The sequence below is a fragment of the Pelobates fuscus genome, chromosome 10, assembly GCF_036172605.1.
Source record: "Pelobates fuscus isolate aPelFus1 chromosome 10, aPelFus1.pri, whole genome shotgun sequence".
Classification (NCBI taxonomy): Eukaryota; Metazoa; Chordata; class Amphibia; order Anura; family Pelobatidae; genus Pelobates; species Pelobates fuscus.
In genome coordinates this window covers 128398231-128411282 of record NC_086326.1, presented here as the reverse complement: position 1 = coordinate 128411282, position 13052 = coordinate 128398231, and the positions used below count along the sequence as shown (strand labels likewise).

The 13052-nt window shown below is 41.0% G+C and overlaps 1 protein-coding gene across 2 annotated transcripts in view; it reads left to right on the top strand.

Moving 5' to 3' along the window:
• The window catches only part of OGDHL (oxoglutarate dehydrogenase L), a 178971-nt gene that overhangs the window by 137089 nt on the left and 28830 nt on the right, over nt 1-13052 (top strand). For both annotated transcript variants that reach the window (XM_063435251.1, XM_063435250.1), the window contains exon 16: nt 5571-5698. In XM_063435251.1, coding sequence (XP_063291321.1) covers nt 5571-5698 — 128 coding nt within the window. The remainder of the gene's footprint in view (nt 1-5570; nt 5699-13052) is intronic.

The following is a 13052-nucleotide window of genomic DNA, read 5'->3' as shown; positions in this document are numbered from 1 at the left end:
AGGTTAGTATAACAAACTTAGTCCCGACGTTTCAACCCCTTAGGGTCTTTTTCAAGGTAACAAGTACAACAAAAAACACAGTTTAAATAGGATAAGTGATATCTAGAGATGCCCCGAACAGTTCGCTGGGAACTGTTCGCTGGCGAACATCGCATGTTCGTGGCGAACATCGCATGTTCGTGGCGAATGCGGCGGGCGAACATATGCGATGTTCAGTCTGCCCCCTATTCATCATGGAGGTGGGAGGGTCTGCTGCTGATTGGCTGGAATGTGTCTGCTGACTGTGAGGTACAGGGTCAAAGTTTACTCAATGATGACGAATAGGGGGAAGACCGAACATCGCATATGTTCGCCCACTGCGTTCGCCACGAACATGCGATGTTCGCCGGCGAACAGTTCCCGGCGAACTGTTGGGGACATCTCTAGTGATAACGCTTACCAAATCAGATGTGTGTAGGGCTGTCCCTTAAACCCGGAAGTGTACATGGCAGGACACGTGATCGCGTGATCGTATGTATAGTACGTGGTAATGTGCAGCCTGGTTGCTAGGCTGTAAATGTAAATAAACACCAAGTGATGGTGAACATGCCATGTAAAGTGCAAAAGAGAATATAGTTTAAAAACAATTGATAGAGGATCCATGGGCGAATTATTATAGTACTTGTTAGTAATTATGTCCTTGTCAGAGAGATGTACAGTAATGAAGTAATGTCATAAACTTCAAACTGACAAGGGCAGATTAATTAAACCAGTGATCACAGAGTAGATGGAAATTTGCCAACGGTATACAATGAAAAAGTTTTTTTTTAAGAAGTATAAAGATCCAATTAACCATAGGATGATATAAGGCTAAATGAACACATATCTAAGCCACGATTCTTAGTGACCTATTCAGGAAGAGTAATAAAAAGAATAATAAGAAAAAGAAAAAATGAAAAAATCCGTTGTTGTTGTTGATTGGTAATATCATGGTTGTACCGTAGTACTCGCAGGTACTGCAATATAGGTAGTGACTCCTTTAGTCTTTGGGGATGATAACTTGAAAATATCATCTGGATACAGTTGTCCCAAAGGGACTTAATGAATACATATCGTATTCCATGTTTCTGTAAATAAAAATCTTTTTCATTTTTTCATTTTTTCTTTTTCTTATTATTTTTCTTATTATTCATTTTATTACTCTTCCTGAAAGGTCACTAAGAATCGTGGCTTAGATATGTGTTCATTTAGCCTTATATCATCCTATGGTTAATTGGATCTTTATACTTCTTAAAAAAAAAAAAAAAACCTTTTCATTATAAAGGGATGTAAGGTTGTATACCGTTGGCAAATTTCCATCTACTCTGTGATCACTGGTTAATATGTTTAATATAACTCACCATTTAATTAATCTGCCCTTGTCAGTTTGAAGTTTATGACATTACTTCATTACTGTACATCTCTCTGACAAGGACATAATTACTAACAAGTACTATAATAATTCGCCCATGGATCCTCTATCAATTGTTTTTAAACTATATTCTCTTTTGCACTTTACATGGCGTGTTCACCATCACTTGGTGTTTATTTACATTTACAGCCTAGCAACCAGGCTGCACATTATCACGTACTATACGTACGATCATGCGATCACGTGTCCCGCCATGTACACTTCCGGGTTTAAGGGACGGCACTACACACATCTGATTTGGTAAGCGTTATCACTTATCATAAATAAACTGTGTTTTTTGTTGTACTTGTTACCTTGAAAAAGACCCTTAGGGGTTGAAATGTCGGGACTAAGTTTGTTATACGAAGAAAATAAATGTCATCTTTGAAAAAGCCCTTCGAGTGCAGCTCTCCTACTTTCTGTATACACTTATACGCTGGTAGCACCAAGGCTGGAGAATCATTAAGGAAGTGTGCCACTCTTCTGGCCAGCGATCTCAGATGTCCCACCTGGAATCTGTTGAAGCCACTCCCCCAACTTGGATGTCACAGTCCTGAGTACTCCTATCACAGCTGGGACTACTACTGCCATCACTTTCCACATCCTTTCTAGTTCTTCTTTCAGTCCTTGGTATTTGTCCACCTTCTCATGTTCCTTCTTCCTGATTTTATAGTCTCTGTGTATTGCCACATCCACCACAACTGCAGTCTTTCGTTCCTCGTCTACCACCACGATGTCTGGTTGGTTGTGCAGCACTTGCTTGTCTGTCTGGATCTTGAAGTCCCACAGAATCTAAGCCCTGTCATTCACAACTACCCTTTGTGGTATCTCCCATCTGGACTTAGGCAGGTCCAATCCATATTCTGTGCAGATGTTTCGGTACACAATCCCAGCAACTTGGTTGTGTCTCTCCATGTATGCTGTTCCTGGTAACATCTTGCATCCGGCTACTAGGTGTTGGACTGTCTCAGAGGCTTCTTTGCACAGTCTTCACTTTGGGTCTTGCCTGGTGTGGTAGACTCCAGCTTCTATTGATCTGGTGCTGAGTGGCTGTTCCTGTGCTGCTAGGATTAGTGCCTCAGTGCTGTCTTTCAGTCCTGCCTTTCCCAACCACTGGTAGGATTTTGATATGTAAGCCACATCCACTACCTGCCGGTGGTACACCCCATGGAGAGGTTTGTCTTGCCAAGGAACCTCCTCTTTTTCTGCATCCTTGATCTGTGGAAGTCTCAGGCATTCCCTTAGCTGTTCATCTTCGTGATTAACTTGTGGATGCTCTGTGTTTCATCCAGGACTGTGGCCTTGACACTCATCAGGCCCGACCTCCTTCCTTCCGGCAAGTGTACAGGCTCTGGGTGCTGGATTTCGGGTGGAATCCTCCATTCATAGGGAATAGATTCCTGGTCTTGACATCCATGGTGACCAGTTCTTCTCTTGGCCAGGTTATTATTCCAGCTGGGTACCTGATGACCGGTAGGGCATATGTGTTGATGGCTTGGATCTTGTTCTTGCCATTGAGCTGGGACTTCAGGACCTGTCTTTGGAGGTACTTGGATGTTGCTATCCTCCTTGCCTCTTCCTCATGGTTGCCATGCGTTTGTGGTACCCCCATGTACTTCAACTCCTTCTGTCCTGATCAGAAATTACCAGTACAACCAGTGGCTGGGCCATCCCACCCACTCATACATGCATAATCACACAAATGCACCCTGGCACATAGATATCATGTGACCACCAACTCTTTGAAAAGCATTATATTAGCATAACACCTGTGAATGCACAGTATGACCCCAAGCATTGAATTATTTACTAGGGAGAATTTCCCGGGAGCTTTAGTGTTCCTTTTAATCCTTCAAAATCTAAAATATATGATTAATCCACTGCTAATTCAGTTAAATCTGATAGTTTGTAAAAACCCGTTAAATCCTATTAGGAAGGAAAGCACTATCTGTGAGATTATAAAATCTACAGTATCAGACTGATTGAATATCTCTTAGTTCCTCTTATGACAGCTGGTCAGTAGAACGTAGACATAGATATCAAATCCATTGTGTTACAAGTCTCTGCATTTGCCCAAAGAGCTGCTCTAGTGGATCAAAAATTAGCAAAATGTTTATACCCATGAAAGCAGCAGGTGCTGGCTAAAGATGTTTAAATTAAGTCCAGGTGTAATTTTCATCCAGCTAGATATGCAAAGCGTAAATTGAGGGCATTGGAATTTTAATAAAATTGGAATTTACTACTAAGCAGAATATTATACTAAACTACCTAGGGCTCTGTTTAAATATAAATACAATTATACAATATTGTGATGATTCATTTAATTAAAAAGTCTGCCTCATTAACTGTTAGCTGGCAATAAGTATAAAGGGATTTATGAAGATCACACACGGTGGTAATGTTTCATTAGTTGTGTTTTTCCCTAAAGTACCAGTATACTGTTTAAATAGTACTATATAGCATAGAATAGGATGAAATCATGCTAAAAGAATGCAAAAATCTTTAAAATACTCCAGATTCACTAGCCTTTTTCATTGGTCATCTCGACAAAAATATGGTCAGTAATTTTATAGCTTGCAGAAAATATGAGCACATAAACTTCAAAAAATTAATTATTTAGATAGGCTATGATGTCAGAAAACAAGCCTGTCATATAATATCTTAAACAGGGCTTTTCTTTCCAGGATCCTCTGTGCCTGAGAGATAATTGCGTGAGAAAAAGCTATAACTTAATAATCTTTCAGGTACAGAAAAATAAACAATACTTTAAAACACCCCAAAAATACACTTTAATAAATTCAAAATCCCACGGAAGTCACATAACCGAATAGCTTGAATCTGAGCGCACACTTTGCCGAAATATCACTCCGATCCCTTAGTTAGTTTGGGAATGCCATTCAAATGAAATTTTGACCTGTCAGCAATGAGGTGATGCTCCAAAACCGTTCCCTAGAAAACAAGGCAACGACTGGTCATCTTTCTGGGGTTCTCGCACGAACACTGATGAATCCATTCCCTGGCTGTTAGGGTACGAATGCTCCCCTGTTCGGTAGTTGGATTGCTGAACGTCGTTCTCCTAACTGTTCGGAAAGTTGGTACTAGTTTACCGGTTGTTCACGGTTTTGTGTATTCGAAAACAGTTCCACACTATTAACGAGCATGTTGTGCTGCCCGCATTCGGGAGACAAAATGGCTGCATTCGGTTATACACTTGAACTATTAACCAATTTGTGGTTAACAGCCAGGGTCAGTCGATGATTAAAAGATGAGAACATGGGGCCACACAGAGAGGGGGTTTGGTAAACGATCAGGGGTATATGGACAGCTGAACAAAGGGAATAAAAGTATATATGGGTTCTCCATTCCGCTACACATATATATATATATCTATGTATATATATGTATAGTGAATTTATAATTTTTTTTCTTAATTATACTTTAGGAAAACCAAAATGTTCTAGGATCCATCTTCCAAGTTGTCTTTGATTACGTGCACTGGAAGCTCATTTCATTTATCAAATGCTTTCTGTCTACTTCTACCTTCACATGCTTATCATTTATCCTTTACTAACTTTTGTAATAAATAACTTGCAATCTTATTAAAAACAAAATTTAATTTTAATAGAAAATTGCAGTCCTATTTGCAATAAATGGTGTGTTCCCATCTTATTTTAAATGTATATTAATGATTTAGCAATAGACTTTGCAATCTAGTTGAATCCTGACACAGCCAGGGCACACATTCCATTGAGAAGGAGAAATCGAAACATTGCTTTCAAATCTCGTCCCCTCTCTATGCTCACAGCCAGGTGGAAAGGGCAAAAAATACAACTATGATTGACATGGAGCAAAGATTGATGTGCCCAGTTCCCCATCAGATGTAAATATTTAACATTTAAATTTATTTATTAGACATATTTGTTAAATATAGGGATTAATAAATATCATATTAAAAAACTTGTTAAATAAGGGTTCTCCGGTAGTGTTATTTTGACTTTTCTGCATGGAATCTTCATATTTGAATCTTGCTTGGTGAAACACTTTTTCCTTTTTCAGACCTTGGTGATCCTTTGTACATTTTATGTTTACCTGTGAATTGATGCTGGCTCATCCACATTTCCATAACTATCTCTTCTTTCAGTCATCGGCACCATGTCTTGCATGATCAGGATGTAGACCGCCATACTTGTGTACCAATGAACCATCTTTGGCCAAATCAGGCTCCGTACACTGTGTGTAACAGTTCCCTATCTGAATATGGTGTATTAGGTAAGTTATAGACCACTGTAATTTTGTTTGATATTATGTCACAAGTCATATTTAAGTCAAGTTTAACCTATGTTTTTACACAGGAAAAAATAATCTGACCACCAGATACTAACCCATTGGGAGCCATTAACTGTCTTTGCCACCATAATTGTTGGTTCTTTAAGTAAACTATACCAGAATGGAAGGACTTGTTAATTACTGCAAAGCTGTATAGTGTTGCCCAAAACTAAATTAGTGGAGCACTAAGTTTTTTTGTGTGTAGAGTTTAGTGGAACCATACTGTGATAATGGCAAAAGTCATCTTTGATCATTAAAAGGTTAGATTGTGTATTATGTCATATCCCAAAAGGAAAGAGCAACCTGTGTTTATGTAGGGTCTAATTCCAAAGTTTCGTATTGTGGATCCTTCACGTGTACTATGTAAATTCCATCCTGAAAATATCAGTGACTCAAATAAAATTGAGTCACTCATGCCAACTCTAGGGCATCCGCAACCTTCGGAATTCCAGATGCTGTTGCAGCTTTAATACTTGCAAAGAATTGCGTTACATATAGTTCATAACTTCTGGAGTGCTAAACAGATGAACTACCTCTGTACGAGGGTATAATTAAAAACAGATAAAGAATTCACCAATATGTTTAACCACTTAAGGGCCACATGATGCTTTCATGGCCAGTGACTCATAGACGTCATATAGTAAGAGTCGCAAGGAAACCCAGGTATATTTTGATACCTGGGTGTCCTTTTGATCATCTAGGGCCAGAATTAGTGGCCCCGGACTGACATGTGCTCTGTTTGCAGAGATCAAAGTGAGCAAAAGATCCGTATTGCCACGTGCTACTACAGCAATGCATTGATAGCTTCCCCGTCCGGAAGGAGGGGTACAGACAAGTATATTATCCCACCAGAGATAATGACTCTCTAATGACTCTCTCTTCCCTGGCCAAAGGTAAGGCTCAAGGAGGGTGGAATAAATTGTTACTTTTTGCAATTAAACTGTATATGTATATAATGTACCCTATCCCTCCCACTACTGCCCCATCTATGCCTCTGCACCCACTACAGCCTACCACCACCTGCACTCTCTACAGTTCATATTATCTCCTGCACCCTCAACTGCCACTATCCCTCCCAAGCACCCACTAAAGCTCTTCTAAACCTCCCGTTCAGCCTCTATATCTCCCCCCTCCCCCATGCAACTACCGCTAACATGAGTAAGTGGTGGAAATGGTTAGAACACCCCCAGTTTTCACTTTGGTATTTTTTGTGTCATAGTGCCATTGTCCCATGTTTTGTTCCTAGAATATCCACTGCTTAGTTCTGCTTTTACTCTTCATACCAACACGAGTGAGATGACCCTTCACTCGCCCCCTACCCACTTGTTTGCCATACAGTTTGCAATGTATTATTCTTGGAGACACTGAGAGTGATCCCAAACATTGCTTCATTGACCCAATACAGCACCCTTGACCATTTGCCTTGCATCTGCTGAAGATGCTGAAAGATTTACAGCTGTCGCAATATCTGTTGCTACACTAGCCTCTACACTAGCATTTGTTGATTAATGGAATGTTGATGTTGCTGGTACTGGTGATGTTGATGATGGTGGTACTGGTGCTGCTGGTGGTGGTTACATTGACAGTGGGTGAGTTACTTATACCAGTGGATGTATCAACTGTCTCCACTGGATGAGACCATTTTACAACAGATACTTATGGACTTGGAGATGGTAAACAAGATGCAGGAGGCAAGTGCAGACTAGATGCTGGAGAAAATACTGGGCTGGTGACTATTCTCTCCAGACTCTCCTCTAGCTTATGACACTCATAGTTGAGTAGTTCCTGGGTCAGAGGTAAATGTGCTTTGATTGCAGTGGTGGGGAGAAACAGAACTCTCATCACTGGATTCATCACTGTCACCATCACCAACACCAGACAATGAGGACACTACTTTGGTGTTTACAGAATGTCTTACAAATGTTTACAGAATGGAAAACACATTTGACTCTGGGAATTTAGAATTTGATGTAGCAGACATGCTGCTAATCCCACAATCCTGAGGCTGAATGCTACGAATAGTGGTGGTGGTGGAGGCAGAAGTCACATGACCAAGGAAAAAGGTGTTTCAACTTTCCATAGTCATGGCACTGCTGCTAATGGTCCAGACTGGGGATATAAAGCAGCCCTGAAAAAAAATCTATTCCAGTCCCATGCATTGTCACATGTAATATGTAAGGCATATAAACATATATATCATATGTACAACATAAATATTTATTTATTTTTCTAATATAAAATATTGGTCCTTTCAGAGTAAAACATTTAATTATACAGTAAGCATAGTCCCATGCAGACACAGACAATCTCACTGACACACACAAGCTCATTGATACACAGCCTCATAGACAAACAATCTCACTGATATACATAAGCTCATTAACATAAAAACAAAAGCTCACAGATGCACACTCATGGTCTTACTGACAGACAATCTCACTGACACACACAGACAAGCTTATTGGTATACACACAAACGTAGTACAGACAAACTCTGACATGCACAAGCTTACTACAGACAAGCTCACTTTCACACACACACACGCTCACTACAGAAAAGCTCACTGATACACACACGCTCACTACAGAAAAGCTTGTTGACAAACGCATGCTCCCTACAGAAAAGCTCACTAAGGCAAACATGCTCACTAAAGAAAAGCTCATTGACACACATGTTCCCTACAGAAAAGCTTACTGACACTCACATGTTCATTACAGACAAGCTCACCGACACACATGCTCACCACAAACAAGCTCACGGACACACACATGCTCACCACAGAAAAGCTCACTGACACACACATGCTCACCACAAACAAGCTCACGGACACACACATGCTCACCACAGAAAAGCTCACTGACACACACATGCTCACCACAGAAAAGCTCACTGACACACATATGTTTCCAACAGGCAAGCTCACTGACACACACATACAAGCTCACCCACTAACAGCCACACAGACACACACAAGCTTACTCACTAGCAGGCACACACCCACACACCCACACTAGCAGGCACACACACACATATGCAAGCTCACTCACTAGCAGACACACACACACACACACACACACACACGCTCTCACTAGCGCACACACACACACACACACACACAAGCTCTCTCTATCTTGCATGAGGGGGCTGGGCATGCAGCCCAAATTTATATAAATTGTGCAGGGAGCCTAACTGCGGCTGCACCAGCCCCCAGATTCTCCCTCTTTATTCCCCCTGACATAGGCTGGCACAGTCCGAGGGGAAAAATACTTAAACTACAGGAGCCTGATGATTTGGGCTGTCTGCCCAGCCCCCAGGTGCCGCAGCCCACCGGAAAATCTCCCGGTATCCCGGTGGGCCAGTCTAGTCCTGCATTGGGGAACAGGACCTCTTCCCCTACCCTCTCTCAATTCTGGCTTGGAATTAGAATGTGATATTGATGATGGCGAGTTTGACTTTCTTATTACAATAAATTAGGTAAAGTATAGGTAAAGTAAATGACTGTGTATTTCTCAGGATTGTTCATAGGACTCTCAGCAAACTGAGACACACCAATTCTGATAAGGCAAAGAAAGGCAGAATAGAAATATTACTGTACCTTAGAGTGGCTGGGCTTAACACAAAGCCAGGACCAGGAAAAAAACAATACTAAACTAGAGAAATACTTCAGGCCAGAAAGGGACACAAAAAAATAGAAAATAAACAAAACAAAAAATCCACATTGCATTTCAATTTGAAACAAATTAAAAGTCTAATATAAAGTGCCTTATGAGCCATTCAAATGTTCTTGCAAAATTGATTTGTTGAATTCATATGATAAATATGTTTTTTCGTACTGTTGACCTGAAATTTTAAATGATATTTGTATCAGGATACTTATGCCATGTAATTTGCAAAGAAAGTGTCATCCAAACTCCCAAGTGTGCATTGTAAAATGGTTACATGTGATCTATTATGTGTGTTCTACAGCTAGAAAATAGAAGAGGATGCAAGGTATATCGAAAATCTATTGCATACCAGGAAAGTTAACCTGTATCATGTTCGGTATATAAATAAGGAGCAGGATATGTGAAGCGAAGCCTTAAACAAATTAGCCATATTGCAGATTTTCTCAGCCATGTCTCCCAATCAGCAGAAATGGGATCGTAATGTGGAAGTTAAAATTAGACTTGAATTAAGAGTTGCCAAGGGAGAGATGACTCTGTGTACTCTGTGTAAAATTATGGCTAGGTATATATATATATATATATATATAAATATTTTTGCTGCTTCAAACAGATAACAAATAACTGTTTAATTTTGGAATCTGAACAGACATAGAAAGAGGAAAATGACAGCAATATTGTGCGTTTCATGTGGTTCTCTGATATAGTGTAAACATTAGAATACAAATGCAATCAGATTTACTCCTTTGCTCACCAGCAGCTAAATATCTCAGTTAATGTATTCCTTAAATATAACATAAGCTTGCATATGTGGACACTTTGCAGAAATAGGATCTAAAATGCACCTAGTTTTGTCGTAGAAGGCAAAAGCAGCAATGTTATATTCACATTAAAGGGTTACTCTAACATGGGCGATACAAGGATTTTTGGGTACACAGGCGAAGATGATTTTGGCACCGTCCCTGCACCCCAAAAAGCATCTTCACCTGTGTGCCTCTTTACCCGCATTTTGTTTCTTATCCCCTTTTTTAAAATGTCTTACCCCCTTTAGTATATCATCCCCTATTTTTCACCTCCCTTGTGTATCTCCTACAAACCCACCTTTGTATGTCTTACTCCCCCCAGCCCCTTTGTGTGTCTCCTTCTCTCCCAGCCCCTTTATCTTTTACTCTTACCAGCTCCTTTGTGTGTATCTCTTTCACCACCAGCCCGTTTATCTCCCTCAAGCCCTTCTGTGTCTATTTTTCCTCTTCTCCAGTCCCTCTTTGTATTTCCACCACCAGGCCCTTCTGTGTGTTGCTTTCATTCCCAGCCCCTGTGTGAACGTTCTCACTCCCAGGCCCATCTGTGTGTCTTTCTCCCTCCTTATGTCCCTCGGTGTGTCTTTCTCCCCACTCAGGCCCTTTTCTGTGCCACTCTCCCCTCCATGTCCCTTAGTGTTCCTCTCTCCTCCCCTCCAAGTCCATTAGTGGTCCTCTCCCCTCCCCTCTCCTTCCTGTCCATTAGTAGTCCTCTCCCCTCCCCTTCCTGTCCATTAGTGTTCCTCTCCCCTCTCTTACCTGTCCATTAGTGTTCCCCTCCACTCCCCTTCCTGTCCATTAGTGTTCCTCTCCTCTCCCCTCCCTTCCCTGTCCCTTAGTGTTCCTCTCCCCTCCCTGTCCCTTAGTGTTTCTCTCCCCCCGCCTTATCTATCTCTTAGTGCCCCCCCATTCCCCTTAACCCCTTAAGGACCAAATTTCTGGAATAAAAGGGAATCATGACATGTCACACATGTCATGTGTCCTTAAGGGGTTAATGTTCCTCCCACCCCTCTTAGTGTTCCTCTCCCTTCTCTTTTAGTGGCTCCCCTACCCCAGTGTTCCTTCTCCCTTCCCTCCCCTGTACCGTGTACCCTTAGTGGTCCTCTCCCTCTTTTTTAGTGTTCTTTTCCCCCCTCCTCCCTGTCCCATAGTGTTCTTTTCCCTCCCCCTCCCCTGTCCCATAGTGTTCTTTTCTCCCTCCCTACCCTGTCCCATAGTTTTCTTTCCTCCCCCTCCCTTGTCCCATAGTGTTTCCCCTCCCTCCAACCCCCCAATCCCACAGTGAGCACTTCCTTTCAGTCCGGCCAGGTTCAGGAAACAGAAGCTCCCGTACCGCGGTGCGCACTGCTCTGTTCGGCAACGCTACACACAGTGACTGGCAGGAGGGAGCACTATGCGCCCACCTCCTTCCGGTCACTCTAATCTAGCGCTCTCCAGGCCGCCAGTGCGACCTACCGCAACAGCTTGTGCCACCTTATGGACATGCCAGCCACCACCATGACCACTTATGCGTTTAGAATTGGTCGTGTTGGCAAGAGTCTGTATGTGCAGCATTTTTGCTTTCAATGCTGTACATCCAGAGATGTTTGCACTTTTTAGTTTCACCCTGGCACGAGTGACTTAGGCATCCTGGAACTCTGTTTTAGGCATGCATGCACTATGAGCTGGTTAAACGGTCCACGTGGTTGATTGGAACACGAGTGGGCTTCAAGGACTTCAGATGGAGCGTTGAATCCAGCGAGGGGAGCTTTGCTGGTGCTGCATTCCAGAATATGTATTGCTTTATTTCTTATGTTTTTTTAATTAAAAGAAAAAAATGTAGGGTGAACGTACATAACAGGGCGCAATAGGCCCTTATAACATAAAATATCACATTACCATCTAATTTATGGTGAGCTGAGGTTTGTGATAGGCAACGATTTATCATTATATATCATTATATGTCTTAAGCTGCATTTGTAAATGTGGTGGTTATTTTTATACATACATTGTGGGATCCCAATATCAAACACCTATATTAATACAAGTTACTTTAATTGCTGCATTGACTTCTGCACTTGGCATAGAACTACAAACTACAGATATGATTGTGTGTGTGTGTGTTTGTGTATGACAAGTCTTTAAGCATTCTCTTCTCTTCAAAGTATATAGGCCTCATTGCTTGCTCTGCTTACTTAAAATCATTAAATATAATCACAACAATTACTCGGACAATCAATCTCACATGTTTCATAAAAAAAGACTGATCTCCAATTTATCTCAATTACACCATTAATTAACTTTCTTGCTCCTTTTAGACCTGCAGCGGTGAAAAGGCCAGGTATCATGACCTGTATATATGTGGAAGTAGCATCTATACAAGGTTTAGAGCCAATTACCTTTTTAAAAAAATAAATGAAGTTAATGTCATTCATGACGCCCTGAAGGACACGCACCCACAGATGTAAAACATACATCTGATCTCTGCAATATGCCTATAAACCTTATCATAAATGTATTTCCTTTTCATGGCTATGATGAGTGATTCTTCAGATTTTTTTATTTATTTTTTTATTTTTTTTGCCTAAAGCATCTATTTTTAGTTTAAAAAAAAATAAAAAAGTTAAATTAAAAATAAAAAGCCTATTTTTGTTTAACTTCATTTAACATGTGAGATGACATAGTGACCATCAAGATTAACTATGGAGGAAAATGAGAAAATGACCCTGACAGGCTCAGAAGTGTACTGATCATGGGAAACTACCGGTGGCAATAGATAGTACTTCTAATGGTGCTGGCTTCCTGACTCCATCATTAATGTGGGCACTGTCCAATGCATGCATGCTAAAACATTC